General features: G+C 38.2%; 1 protein-coding gene across 1 annotated transcript; it reads right to left on the bottom strand.

Annotated features, from left to right (window-relative positions):
- Positions 1 to 1,342: 1,342 nt before the first annotated feature.
- Positions 1,343 to 1,900, bottom strand: LOC140840799 (uncharacterized). Its single transcript, XM_073207963.1, has one exon. It carries the CDS (start codon positions 1,898 to 1,900, stop codon positions 1,343 to 1,345), a length of 558 nt encoding a protein of 185 aa, XP_073064064.1.
- Positions 1,901 to 15,180: the final 13,280 nt, after the last annotated feature.

Raw genomic sequence — 15,180 nt, 5'->3', positions numbered from 1 at the left:
CCACCAATGGGGGCCAGACAGAACATGGTTTATACCCACCAATGAGGGCCAGAACAGAACATGGTTTTATACCCACCAATGGGGGCCAAACAAAATCACAATTCTCGTCCCATTTCAAATTCGAATCGTAACAGTGCAACAGAATTCAGAAGTCACAGACAGAACTTTTCAGATATTCAGATTTCAGAGTTTTCATACTGACTTAGCGGAATCAAGAAATTCGAAGCACAGAAGAGAACACATAATCGATTGAAATTTTAAAATAAAACATGCTGATTTTTCGAAAATAAGGACAGACAAACATGTATGTCACGTTATTGATATCAAGGTTTAAAAAAAAAACGAAGTACGTAACAAAAGCCCACTTACCGTATATTTAAGGTAGAACCGAATTTATTTGCAACTTTGGTACTTTGCCTCTCGAAATTTCTGCAGAACTTCGACGTATATTCCACAAATACTGTCTTAACTCCGGCAGCACCTCGGCACAGGATTTTTGTACTGGACTGCACGAACTTTCTTTCTTCTCCCTTGCTTGACTTGGCCAAATTTTGGTGAGGTTTTGAGAAGGGGTGAGGGCCGAATTTTTGGATTATTTTTTGGTGTGTTCTTCATCAACCTTGTAGTGGTATTTATAGGTAAAGAAAGGCTTTCCATCTAGCCCCCCTCTTGGCCGAAATCTTAACCTCCAAGAATAGCCATAATTGTAGTCCAAACTTCCAAGATTAGTCATGAATGTGGTTCAAAATCTCATGCACTCCTCAAATGTGACCTTGATTTTCTAAAGAGTCATTTCCTGCATCATCAATATGTCCTGACCCTTAGCTTCTCCCGCAGCTCCTTCATGGGTTAACGCAAAGGTTATTTCTTGCACACTTAATTTGTCCAAACTCTTGGCTCAACTTATAGCTCCCTTTTTAGTTTTGTTAGGACAAACTTGGTTGAGCTTCTTTGAGCTGAAGGATCGAGTTCTTGAGCTAGGGTTTTACTCCTCCCGTGACAATACTTCGATGGATGCGGTTACTTGTAGCTTGGCCTCCTGTTGAGCTCATTCCCGAGCTTTGAAGTTACTTCCACGAGTTACTAGCTGAAAATCTAAGTTCATAATTAAGTTTATAATTAGAATGAAAGTATTTTGATCTTAGATTAAGCTAAGTTTTAAGCTCGTGTATTTCTTACCTTATTTACTTGGGATCGTAAAATCTCGGGTTCTCACATCCCTCCCTCCTTATTAAAAGTTTCGTCCCCGGAACTTGCAGTAGCTTGATCATTCAAATAGGTGAGGGTATTGTGACCGCATCTTCTCCTCGAGTTCCCAAGTCGCCTCTCTTTCAGTATGATTTTACCACTGTACCTTGACATAAGGTATTGTCCTGTGCCTCAATACTTGGTCTTTTGTTTCCACTATTCGGATAGGGACTTCTTCGTATTTGAGTTCTTCGTTGAGGTTTCCTTCAATCACCAGTGGTGCAACTTTGAGTACATGACTCGGGTCTGGGACATAATTCCTCAGTTGTGAGATGTGGAAAACGTTATGTATTCTGGCCATGTCTGGTGGTAACGCTAATCGGTAGGCTAAGGTTCCTACCCTTTCCAGCATCTCGAACGGTCCCACGTATCTCGGATTCAACTTTCCGGATTTACTGAATCGAACTACTCCTTTCATAGGGGAGACCTTGACGTAAGCTTTCTCACCAATCTCTAATTCTAACGGTCTTCTTTTTAGATCGGCCCAGCTCTTCTGTCTATCCTGGGCTGCCTTGAGTCCTTCCTTGATTATGACTACTTTGTCTACGGTTAACTGAATAAGTTCTGGTCCGGTAACAGCTTTTTCTCCGACTTCGTCCCAATATAGAGGCGACCTACACTTCCGACCATACAAAGCCTCATATGGAGCCATCTCGATACTACTATGGTAGCTGTTGTTATAGGCGAACTCTATTAACGGTAGTTGTTTACTCCAATTTCCAGAAAAGTCCAGTGCTCATGCCCTCAGCATATCTTTGAGGGTTTGAATAGTCCTTTCAGTTTGGCCATCAGTCTGAGGATGATAAGCCGTGCTGAGAGTTACCTTGGTTCCATCGCCTTTTGGAAACTTTTACAAAATTTTGACACAAATCTTGGATCTCGGCCAGACAGTATACTCGCTGGAACTCCATGTAGCCTCACTATGTTGTCCACATACAAAGTGGCTAATTTATCCAAATTATAATTCATTCGTACTGGCAAGAAATGGGCGGACTTGGTCAATCTGTCAATGATCACCCAGATCCCATCGTGACCCTGTCTTGATCGTGGTAGTCCTACTACGAAATCCATGGAGATGTTATCCCACTTGCACTCCGGTATCTCCAACGGCTGTAAAAGTCCTCCAGGCCTTTGATGTTCTGCTTTGACTTGTTGACAGACTAAACACTTAGCAACAAAGACAGCTACATCTTTCTTCATACCGTTCCACCAGTAATTATTTTTCAAATCCCGGTACATCTTGGTACTTCCAGGATGGACTGAAAATATCGATTTATGTGCCTCAGCCATTACTTCTTCTCGAATTCCATCAACGTTTGGCACATACAATCGTCCTTTCATCAAGAGTATTCCATTTTCATCAATTTGAAATTATGGAGCTTTTCCTTCTTGGATTTGTTCTTTAATTTTTAGGATGGAGGTGTCTTAATTCTGCTTCAATTTGATGGTCTCTTGGAGATTTGGTTTCACTGATAGAGAGTTTAAGTTCATCTTCCCAGGGTTCCTTCGGCTCAACGCTTCTGCCACCTTATTTTCTTTACCCGGATGGTAATTGATTGACAGGTCATAGTCCTTGAGAAGTTCCATCCACCTTCTTTGCCTCATGTTTAATTCCTTTTGAGTGAAAATGTACTTGAGGCTCTGGTGGTCAGTAAAAACTTCGCATTTTACTCCATAAAGGTAGTGCCTCCAGATTTTAAGCACGAATACCACTGCGGCTAATTCCAAATCATGAGTGGGGTAATTCTGCTCATATGGTTTTAGTTGCCGTGAGGCATAAGCAATTACCTGACCCTCTTGCATAAGCACACACCCTAATCCTCCCTTTGAAGCGTCACTGTAAACAGTGAAATTCTTACCATCCTCGGGAAGAACTAATTCTAGTGTGGATGCGAGTTTTGTCTTCAGGGTTTCAAAGCATCTTTCACATTCTTCATTCCAAATGAATTTCGAATTTTTCTGAGTAAGTTTGGTGAATGGAATGGCTATAAAAGAAAAACCTTCCACAAATTTTCTATAGTAGCCTGCTAAACACAGAAAACTCCTTACTTCAGTCACTGTCTTTGGTTGTGGTCAATCCTTGATTGCTTCCACCTTCTTAGGGTCTACTGACACCCCTAATCCAGAAATTATATGACCTAAGAACGCCACACTTTTTAACCAAAATTCAAATTTATTGAATTTTGCGTAGAGTTCCTTTTCTCGCAGTGTCTGCAAAGTGAGACGCAGATGTTCTCTGTGTTCTTCCTCACTTGGTGAGTACACAAGGATATCATCTATAAAGACAACCACAAACTTGTCGAGATATGGTTTGAATACCCGATTCATCAGGTCCACGAATGCTGCAGGAGCATTTGTTAGGCCGAAAGGCATTACTGTAAATTCGTAATGTCCATATCTTGTCCTAAATGCGGTTTTAGGAATATCCTCTGCTTTGACCTTCATCTGATGATAACCGGACCTTAGGTCATGCTTTGAGAAGACCTTGGCTCCCTTTTACTGATCGAAAAGATCATCTATTCTTGGGAGTGGGTACTTATTCTTTATGGTGATCTTGTTTAACTCCTGGTAGTCAATACATAGTCTCATGCTCCCGTCCTTTTTATTTACGAAGAGCACTGGTGCTCCCCACGGGGATTCACTAGGACGAACCTGCTTCTTATCCAGTAATTCCTGAAGTTGCTCCTTTAATTCTTTTAATTCAGCTGGAGCCATTCGGTATGGTGCCTTTGAGATTGGTGCAGCACCAAGAACAAGTCTGGAATTCAAATTTTACTTCCCTATCGGGTATCTCTCCCGGTAGTTCTTCGGGAAAAACGTCTGGAAATTATTGAACAATTGGAATATCCTCCAACTTTGGGATTTCCTCTTCTTTGATTTCATTGATCACTGCTAGATAAATTTCTTCTCCTCCTTTTATGGCTTTCCAGGCTTGTGAGGCAGATAACAGAGATTTTCTTTCTTTTGATTTTCCGTGGTATAAAATCTCTTCTTCATGAGAAGTCTGGAGTCTAACATTTTTCTTTTGGCAGTCCACAATGGCACGGTATCTAGCTAACCAGTCCATTCCAAGAATGATGTCATACTCAACCATATTGAGTTGAATCAATTCTGCTCCAAAAATTTGTTTGCTGATACAAATTTCACAGTTTCGATACACTTTTTTGGTCTCAATTATTTTACTTGCCGGTGTTGTTACTCTTAATGGTTCACTAAGAGTATCATGTTTGAGTTTAAGCTTCTTATCAAACCTTCTATACACGAATGAGTGTGTAGCACCACAATCAAATAAGGCATAAGCAGGCATTTCATTGAGTAAGATAGCACCTGCCACCACTTCATTGGTATCATCAGCTTCCTCTTGCGTGATTGCATATACCCGTGCATTGGTATTGTTTTCATTTTTCTTGTTGGGTTCCGCTCCTTTGTCCTTGTTGTCAGGACAATCTTTAATTCAACGACCCACCTTTCTGCACCTGAAACAAGCACCTGTCTTTCGATAACATTCTCCGACATGTTTCTGTCGACAAGTATCGCACCACTTTCCTTCGGTGTTGCCAGCACTGTTAAAATTTCCTCTTGGGGTTCAACTTGAATAATTCGGTTTCTGAAATTTGGGACCATTTTGAGAAGTTTGGTTGACCAAGGGTCTCTTATTCTTGTTTTCATCTTCACGGCGCTTAATATCTGTTTCCGCACTCATTGCCGTGCCCATCAAATCCGCAAAGTTGTTTGGTTTGAACACCGCTAAAGCCGATTTAATCCGGCTGTTTAGTCCTCTTTTAAAACGATGCATCTTCAAGGTTTCATCGGACATAATTGTTGGAACGTAGGTTCCCAAGTCATTAAACTTTGAAGTATATTCCATCACGGTCATGTCCGGTGTCTGCCTGGAATTTTCAAACTCATTCAGCTTCTGCAGACGAAACTCGGCTGGGTAGTATTGTTTCAAAAACTTTCTCTTAAAAATCTGCCATGTGATATTTTCCACTTCGGCTAGAGATGGTGACACAATATCCCACCATTTTCGTGCTCTGTCTTCAAGAAACGGTGTTACAACTTCTACTCTCAATTCTTCAGGCACTTCAAGTAGGTGTAGTTGCGATTCGACATTTTTGAGCTATTTCTGACTGACTTCTGGGTCTGGGTTTCCGTCGAAAGTTGGAACTCGATTTCTTCTGAGGGATTCATAATGGTATTTAATCCCACGTAGTTGTGGTTCTTGATGTGGTTGAATAGCGTTAGCCAATGGGTTTACGAATCCTTGCAACGTCACTACTATGATAGTAGCTATTGCCATCATATCTTCTTGACTGAGATTCACTTTGGGTGTTGGTGGATTTTCGTTTTGGTTGGCACCACGGGGGTTAGGGTTGTTTCAGGGTGGACTGCCTGCCATTTCCTAGGATAAAAATCGAAAGCAAAGCATCAGAATCGTATAAAGGATAGAAAGGCGTAAATAGTAGAAACACAGTGGTCGTGGAAATTTTGATACTAAGAATTGCGAAGCGATTGAAGGGATATATTTTTTAAGCCTCTTAGAAATTTAGGAAACAAATTGAAGTTGAATTTCAAGGACAGATGAATATTGGACTCAAATTGGGGTGCACTAGGCTTTTGCCAAAATTTGACTTCGCCAAATTTTTTCTATCAAAATCCTAGTGGGATTATGAACCTGGCGTCTCTGATACCTACTTAAATGTTACGCCCCGAGTCCGAAGCATCGGTGACATCCGGCATTGTTTAACAATTATATTGAAAACAATAAAGCCTCGTATCATATCAAACCAGTATTTTTCATAAATATAGTATTGTCTTACAATGACAATGAAATAAAATACATCAGAGTTGCGAAATGCGGAAAACTTAAAAAAAATGGATGAATTGATTCTTGCTCTTGATTATCGATCACCAACCCCAGAAAGCTTCCTGCTCTTCCTCATTGATTTGTTCTTCATTTTTATCTGAAATTGTAAGGGGGTGAGTGTTTTGAGAAACACTCAGCAAGTGGGGGTCGATCGATTCCAAATATACATATAGAACTTAATTCTTTAAAAATTTCCTTTAACATACTTTCAAAACTAATATTCTTAACTTGAGAAGACGGAAATGAATCGAATAATAGACAGAACTTATCGAATAATTCAGAGCAAAACAGAAACAATTCAGATCATTTCAGAACAGACAAAACACTGTTACTATTCTCATTTCCATGGTCAAATTGTCCCCAAAATGTTAGTTCTCTAAGGGGTGAGGCCAGAACATGGTTTTATACCCACCAATGGGGGCCAGACAGAACATGGTTTTATACCCACCAATGGGGGTCAGAACAGAACATGGTTTTATACCCACCAATGGGGGCCAGACAGAATCACAATTCTCGTCCCATTTCAAATTCGAATCATAACAGTGCAACAGAATTCAGAATTCACAGACAGAACTTTTCAGATATTCAGATTTCAGAGTTTTCATACTGACTCAGCGGAATCAAGAAATTCGAAGCACAGAAGAGAACACATAATCGATCGAAATTTTAAAATAAAACATGCTGATTTTTAGAAAATAAGGACACACCAACATGTATGTCACGTTATTGATATCAAGGTTTAAAAATAAAAACTAAGTACATAACAAAAGCCCACTTACCGTATATTGAAGGTAGAACCGAATTTATTTGCAACTTTGGTACTTTGCCTCTCGAAATTTCTGCAGAACCTCGACGTATTTTTCACAAATACTGTCTTTACTCCGGCAGAACCTCGGCACAGGATTTTTGTACTAGACTGAACGAAATTTCTTTCTTCTCCCTTGCTTGAGTTGGCCGAATTTTGGAGAGGTTTTGAGAAGGGGTGAGGGCCGAATTTTTGGAGTACTTTTTGGTGTGTTCTTCATCAACCTTATAGTGGTATTTATAGGTAAAGAAAGGCTTTCCATCTAGCCCCCCCTCTTGGCCGAAATCTTAACCTCCAAGAATAGTTATAATTGTAGTCCAAACTTCCAAGATTAGTCATGAATGTGGTTCAAAATCTCATGCACTCCTTAAATGTGACCTTGATTTTCTAAAGAGTCATTTCCTGCGTCATCAATATGTCCTCACCCTTAGCTTCTTCCGCAGCTCCTTCATGGGTTAACGCAAAGGTTATTTCTTGCACACTTAATTTGTCCAAACTCTTGGCTCAACTTATAGCTCCTTTTTGGTTTTGTTAGAACAAACTTGGTTGAGCTTATTTGCGCTGAAGGATCGAGTTCTTGAGCTAGGGTTTTACTCCTCCCATGACAATACTTCGATGGATGCGGTTACTTGTAGCTTGGCCTCCTATTGAGCTCATTCCCGAGCTTTGAAGTTACTTCCACGAGTTACTAGCTGAAAATCTAAGTTCATAATTAAGTTTATAATTAGAATGAAAGTATTTTGATCTTAGATTAAGCTAAGTTTTAAGCTCGTGTATTTCTTACCTTATTTACTTGGGATCGTAAAATCTCGGGTTCTCACACAACTGGTGCCCAATCAGTTTCACCCTTCGCTCATCAGTGTAATCCAATGACTCAAACAGCATCTCTATGTCATCTAGCCAACTCTCGCAATCAACTGAAGTCTCAGTACCCTTTAGAGTCGGTGGATTGAATGACTGAAATCTCTTTAACAATGTTTCCATCGGTGTTGCTGTCACATCTATTGGAGGATTCGAGGTGCTACCATGTTCTGGTATTCTTCGAGGAGGCATATCTGATTATCAAAAGGGTTAGCAACGCAATACCACAAACCTGTTTCAGTCCTTCTCTGATAATCTTACTGCTGATCAAGAATTGGTTCTGATTCATTCTCAATAATACAGGTTACCACTCAATTCAGATAATCCGGTAAACATGTATTAAAGCAATAAGACATGCTAGCAATAAAAAGCAGGAAATAAAACTCAATCTATCCCGCTCCCTAGCTTCTGTCTCAATCTAAAGGATCTATCGCTCTGATACCACCTGTTGTGGGGACCCGGACGCTAATCATCTTCTTAATCGTCATTGGGATAAATGGATCAATTATTTAATCTAGGTCTAATTTTTTTTAAATACACTGGTCAAGTGCGGAACATAATGAAATCATTTTGATATACATATCAAAATAAATTACAAGTCTTGTAACATATACAATCATTTACAACTAAGGTTCAACATCTAAATATCAAGTGTTCAAACCTTATCTATAATCAAAGTCCGTAGTCTCCACTCTAATCACGATCTCTCTTCATCTCCTCGACCCTGATCCAATCCCACCTGTTGCCATGCACACATACAAACACGACAACAGCCTGATAATTCTGGTGAGAAATACATCCCATATAAATCAACGAAACATGCAATCATATGGTAAATATAAAATCATGAATTAGATATCAGTAAAATGTATCAAAATCTGAAACATAAATCGATATACAATTGTAAATGAACTCGTGACTCCACATCTCAGACTAGACCCATTCCTAGTCTAGGGATCCCGGTTTCCAGACGTTGGCATTCTATATCGAATATCAGTAATAGAAGTAAATCCACTTCGAATCAAACATCGATATAAACCAAACATCCAGTGTCTTGACCTATCCATCAAAGATTTTGGCACTTCCGCCAGTCATTCCTCTGTGACAATGTGCAATGGGCCAGTGACGATTCCATCACCATCTGGCACCTCTGTCACAAGATCAATCGTCTAATACCTGCTTTCTATAAATCAATAGAACAAGCATATCAATTCAAATTAATGCACACAATAACAATAAGTATGTGGTTTAGGGAAACTCAAGTATATCACACTCGAGTCGTTCTCCCGGGTTCAACATTGACTTATACCCTTTTTTTGTTGCAGTTCTGACAACGTTCAAGTCTGGAATTCAAATTCTGTCAATACTCAATCTGGCAATGACAATATCAAAGAGTACAATATCAATATACTGCTCAAATCCATCCCGAATCTGATAAATCTGACTTTAACTCAAAATCAACTGCCTAACGGAACAATCTCGATATTCCCGTCAATACAATATCAACAGATATCAATTACAATCTGTAACCAATAACCAACGCAATCTGTAATCAATTAATAACTCAAATCTGTTCAATTTTAATATGAAAAATCATAACAATTCCATAATCAATCTATTTTTCGATCTAGCTTCGATTCTACGATGTTTAACATGTCAAGAACATCATTTATGAATCATATCCAATTCCTTCAATATCACATTTTCAAATCATCTCAAATACATAAGAAACTTACGTCCTGTTTAAGCTCTCTTCGATAGGAATACAGTACTATACTCGGATTCAAAATCAGACGGACGGATTCTTCAAAGCACAATCCTAAAATCAAGAATTGAACTTTCCCGGAGCTCCTCGTTCTTTCCTTTCTTCATTTCTGAAGGTTATGGTTTGTTATATATATATATATATATATATATATATATATATATATATATATATATATATATATATATATATATATATATATCATGCATGTAAGGGCAAGTGGCTCATCCTTTATAAAACACGTCTCGCGCATATGCACGACATCACTCGGCTCGCGCATATGCGCGAGACCTACTGGTCTCGACTCTTAGCTTCTCGGCAACTCATGCATATGCGCGCCCTCTTACCGCGCATATGCGCGAGGTCTTCTAGAATTTCACTTGGCCTCTCGGATGACTCGTGCATATGCGCGCACCACTTCCGCGCATATGCGTGATGTTCTCTGGACAAAATATTTGTCAATACACCTCCTTGCGCATATGTGCGCCCTATCTCGTGCATATGCGTGAGGTCTTCTACCTTCATCGTGCATTTCCGCGCATCACGCCGGGCATGTGAGCGAGAGGTACTTTCCTCGCACATTCGATATCACATGCAATCTCATTTCGTGTCTCGAAACGATCATTCATAATCATATCAATTCATCAATCAATAATCACAGCTTAACAGTTAAATAAATCCCGCGCATTACACGTCCATACTTCCGATCTTGTCACTGATGAATGTCTTATCCATGTGATGCATATGAAGAAGTGGAATGTGCTGGAAAAGATCTCTTCGTCAAAAAGCTTCAGAAGAGTTAATTGTCATGAATTGTCTAACTGGTAGTCCCTTTGGCAAGATGCCACTGAAAGAGAACTGAATCGTGTAAACTGTATGAGATTTTATCAATAAAATAGTTGTTTCGATTCATTGATCTTTCCTTCTCTGCATTATGAACTGATATCAGTTGACAAACAGTTAACTAACTGATAATGAATAACTGAATAGTTATTAACTGATATATGACTAACTGAACAAAGATTAGCAACAATTGACATAACAACATTATCATTGATATAATTAAGATAAATCAATTAAACAAAGAATATTGCGAAAATGAGAAAACTTAGTCTCTGGTAGAGGTTGGGTGAAGATGTCAGTTGCTTGTTGTTCAGTTGGTATGTATTCTAGCCTTATTGCTTTCTTCAGAGCATGATCTCTGATGAAGTGATGCCTGACATCGATATGCTTGATCGTAGAGTGAAAAACTGGATTGTATGTTATTGCAATCGTGCTTGTATTATCACAAAAGATTGGTGATTCATTTGCAATGACTCCATAGTCTTTCAGTTGTTGATGAATCCAGAGCAGTTGGGCACAGTAGCTTCAGCAGCAAGATATTCTGCTTCAGTTGTGGAAGTTGCTATGGATGTTTGCTTCATGATGAACCATGAAATCAGTCTGTCTCTTAGAAACTGATATGATCCACTGGTGGTGCTTTTACGATCTAGCTTACATGCTGCATAATCTGCATCTGAATATCCAACTAAATTGAAAGAAGAGTCCTTAGCATACCATAAGCCCACATTTTGTGTGCCTTTAAGATATTTTAAAATGGGTTTGGTAGCTGAAAAATATGATTGCTTAGGATCTACCTGAAATCTAGCACACATACAAACAATAAATACTATATCAGGACGACTAGCAGTTAGGTAGAATAATGAACCTATTAAACATTTGTAAAGTGTCGTCTCAACTGATATTCCCCCTTGATCATTGTCTAGTTTGATTGATAAACTCATGGGAGTACTTGTAGCTGAACATGTTTCCATGCCAAATTTCATAAGCAATTCCTTCGTATATTTGGTCTGACTGATAAAAGTATCAGTTTCCAGTTGCTTCACTTGCAGAGTGAGGAAAAATATCAGTTCACCTATGATTCTCATCTCGAATTTTTCCTGCATTAACTTGGCAAATGCCTCATGTATTTTGGGGTTAGTTTACCCAAAAACAATATCATAAACATATATTTTCACAAGTAAAATGTGATCATTCTTTGAAAATTTGAATAGAGTCTTATCAACTGAATCTAAACGTAAAATCATGATCAGTTAGGAATTTTGAAAGAGTTTCATACCAAGCTCTTGGAGCTTGTTTAAGACCATATAAGACTTTGTTCAAATGATAAACAATATCAGGAAGAGAGTGATTGATAAAACCTAGTAGTTGTTCAACATATAGTTCTTCTTGCAACTGACCATTCAGAAATGCACTCTTCACGTCCATCTGGTATACTAAGTTCTTGAATGAGGCAGAAGCTAGGAACATTCTGATTGCTTCAAGTCTTGCAACTGGTGCATAAGTTTCATCGTAATATATTCCTTTTTCTTGCCGATATCCTTGTGCTACAAGCCTTGCTTTGTCGCGCACAACTGAACCATTTTCGTTAAGTTTGTTTCTGTATACCCACTTTGTACCTATAATATTTTTAGAAACTGGTCTTGGAACTAAGTTCCAGACATTATTATGGGTAAACGGATTTAGCTTTTCTTGCATGACATTTATCCAGTTAGGATCAACAAGAGCTTCTTCAGTTTTCTTAGGTTCCAGTTGGGAAAAGAAAGCTGAATGAATAAATAAATTAAATATTTGATTATGAGTTCTTACGGGATCAGATGGATTACCTACACCAATCTGGAGGATGTGATTTCTTCCATCTGTATTCAGCATTTGTTGTGTCCATTTCAGCAACTGCTTTCGTGGGCAACTGAATATTTTTTTCAGTTGCAGTTGGTTTTGTATCAGTTGGTAACCGAGTATTATCATTTTGCTCCACCAACTGATTATTCGTAACAATTTCTTGTTCAACTGATTCATCCAACACTTCAGGTTCTGGTGTTGAAGGATATTTCGATTAATGTGATTCTCTTCTTCATTATCATCCTCCAAACTAATATCTGTAATACGATCAACTAGCTAAACTGGATCAGTTGGCTAACAGTTAGCACAGATTAATCAAATACCACATGAATATAATCTTCTACATTCAAAGTGAATTTGTTAAAAACTCTGTAAGCTTTACTGTTTGAAGAATACCAAAGAAATATTCCCTCTGTAGATTTAGCATCAAAAGATTTTAAATGATTTTTGCCATTGTCAAGAATAAAACATTTGCAACCGAATATTTCGAAATAAGAAACCACACTTTTGTGTCCAAGCTAGATCTCATACGGTTTTTTCAAATTATTATTATTAATCATTGATTTGTTCTGAGTGTAACATGCATTGTTTACTAATTTTGCCCAAAACCTATGAGAAATACTAGAATCAACAAGCATTGTTCTAGCAGCTTCTTTAAGGGTTCGATTTCTTCTCTCAGCTACACAATTTTGCTGAGAGATTTTTGCTGCTGAGAGCTCATGCTTGATCTCAGTATTTTCTAAAAAAATGAAAGATTTTGATTGATGAATTCAGACCCTCGATCAGACCATATTCGATCAATCCAAAATGATTTTTCATTTAATGTCTTTTGAAAAGGTTAATCAGTTGTGCAGTAGTTTGGTCTTTGGATTTGAGAAAAATAACCAAAGTAAATCTTGAAAAATCATCCACGACTAATAAGGTGTATTTCATTCCTACTAAGCTCATGACTGGTATAGGAGCAAAAAGATACATATGTAGCAGTTCTAAGCATCGGGAAGATGATTTACAACTCTTGTTTTTAATGAAGATCTTACATGCTTACCAAACTGACATGCTGAACAAATTTTATCTTTTGAAAAATCTATTTTGGGCAAACCAGTTATAAGATCATGGTTACTCAGATAAGTAATAGATTTAAAGTTTAGGTGGTTCAACCTCTTATGCCACAACCAGTTTTTAAAAGATTTGGAAGCTATAAAACAAACTGGTGCATAAAGTTGATCACTACAACTGACTTTATAGGTGTTACCACAATGATTTCCAGTTAGGATGTCCTTATCAGTTGAGTCTCTAACCGAACAAATGTGTTTGTCGAACTAAACTGAGAATTTATTGTTCCATAACTGACTGATGCTAATCAAGTTATAATTCAAATTCTCTACTAGTAAAACTTCTTTGATAGTTAAATTATCATAGATAAGATTACCCTTACCACAGTTTTACCTTTGGAGTTTTGTCCAAAACTGATGCTTGGACCATTGTATTTGATCAGTTGGGATAGTAAATTTGCATCCCTTGTCATATGACGCGAGCATCCACTGTCCAGTTACCAGAATGATTCTTTGTTTGTACCTATCACCTGCAATCACACACAATTTATAATCTTGGTACCCACATCTATTTGGGTCCTAAACTGATTAGTTCTTTAGGAACCCAGTCTTGGATTAGTCTAACTCAATTTCTAGTTGCTGTGTTCCAAATGCTGTTTCTCGGCTTGTGTTTGCTTGGTGTGTAGTGTGTAGATGAAGCAATATGAGCTTTAGCTTTGTTCAATTGGTAGTTCGGCCGATATCTTTTCTGAACTGGCTTACTGTTATAGTTAGAATAGTTCAGGTATTTATTGCTGAATCTTTCTGGTGACTGACTTTGTGGGTCAGTTGAAATTTTTAGGCTATAACCAATACCATACCTTCTAGCATTGTTCTTATTTTCAATAGGCTGTACAACTGGTTTACTTGGCTCAGGTTGTTCTTGTTCCACAATTGATTTTACAAAGTGAATATATTTCCCTTTGCTCATGTTCAGTTTTTGCTGAGCATCACTGGTGGAAGTTTCATCTTGGTTGCTGAACCCTAAACCGGTTTTATCAGTAAATGATTTTTTCTTATCTTGTATTTCAACTAATGCAACAGATGACTTATTCCATGTTATAATAAGCTCAGTTTGCTTTGAATTCTCAAGCATCAACTGCTGAATCATTGATTGATTCTTGCTTCTTTCAGCATTGAGTTCAGCAATCTCCCGTTTAAGACTCAACAAATCAACTGCTTCATCAGTTTCAGTTTTATCGTGTTTGGGATCGGTTTTCTTTGCTCTGGCCTTCTCAAAAAATAAGGCAAGCTTGTGATACTCATTAACCATATCATGAAGTGTAGAAATGAGTTAATCTCGTGTGAAATCAGTTGAACGAAAGTCAAATACATGTTGACTGGTTGACTCCAGTTCTATGTCATCAGCAATCAGACACTTGACCTCTTCACCATCATCGCTAGAGCAGCTCAAGCTCTCAGGTTCTGAATCATCATTGTCAGATTCTGCCCATTTGGACTTGCTTTCCTTAGCTAGAAGCACCTCATGCTTCTTTCTGTAAGATTTCTTGTCATCCTTAGATCTTCTCTTGCGCTCATAAGGTTTCTTTCCCATTTCAGTTGAGCCTCGACTATCTTTTTTTGACTTGGGACAATCAGCAATGAAATGACCAGTTTTGCCACAGTTGTAGCAAGCATTAGGTTCTTCTTTGGAGCGATTTTTTTATATTGTCTTTGGAGTTTCCTTGACTTATTCTCATAAATATTCCAAAATTTTTGACAAATAATGACAAGCATCATTACTTAATTGATCAACAGATTTGTCAACTGAACCAGTTGGTTCTAGTCTGACAGCAGTTAGGGTAGTTGTAGCTGCTGGTGTAGAAGGTTCCCCTTCTCTGGTTTACAACTCAAAATCGTG

The sequence above is a fragment of the Primulina eburnea genome, chromosome 9, assembly GCF_022965805.1.
Source record: "Primulina eburnea isolate SZY01 chromosome 9, ASM2296580v1, whole genome shotgun sequence".
Lineage (NCBI taxonomy): Eukaryota > Viridiplantae > Streptophyta > Magnoliopsida > Lamiales > Gesneriaceae > Primulina > Primulina eburnea.
This window is presented reverse-complemented; position numbering and strand designations above follow the sequence as displayed.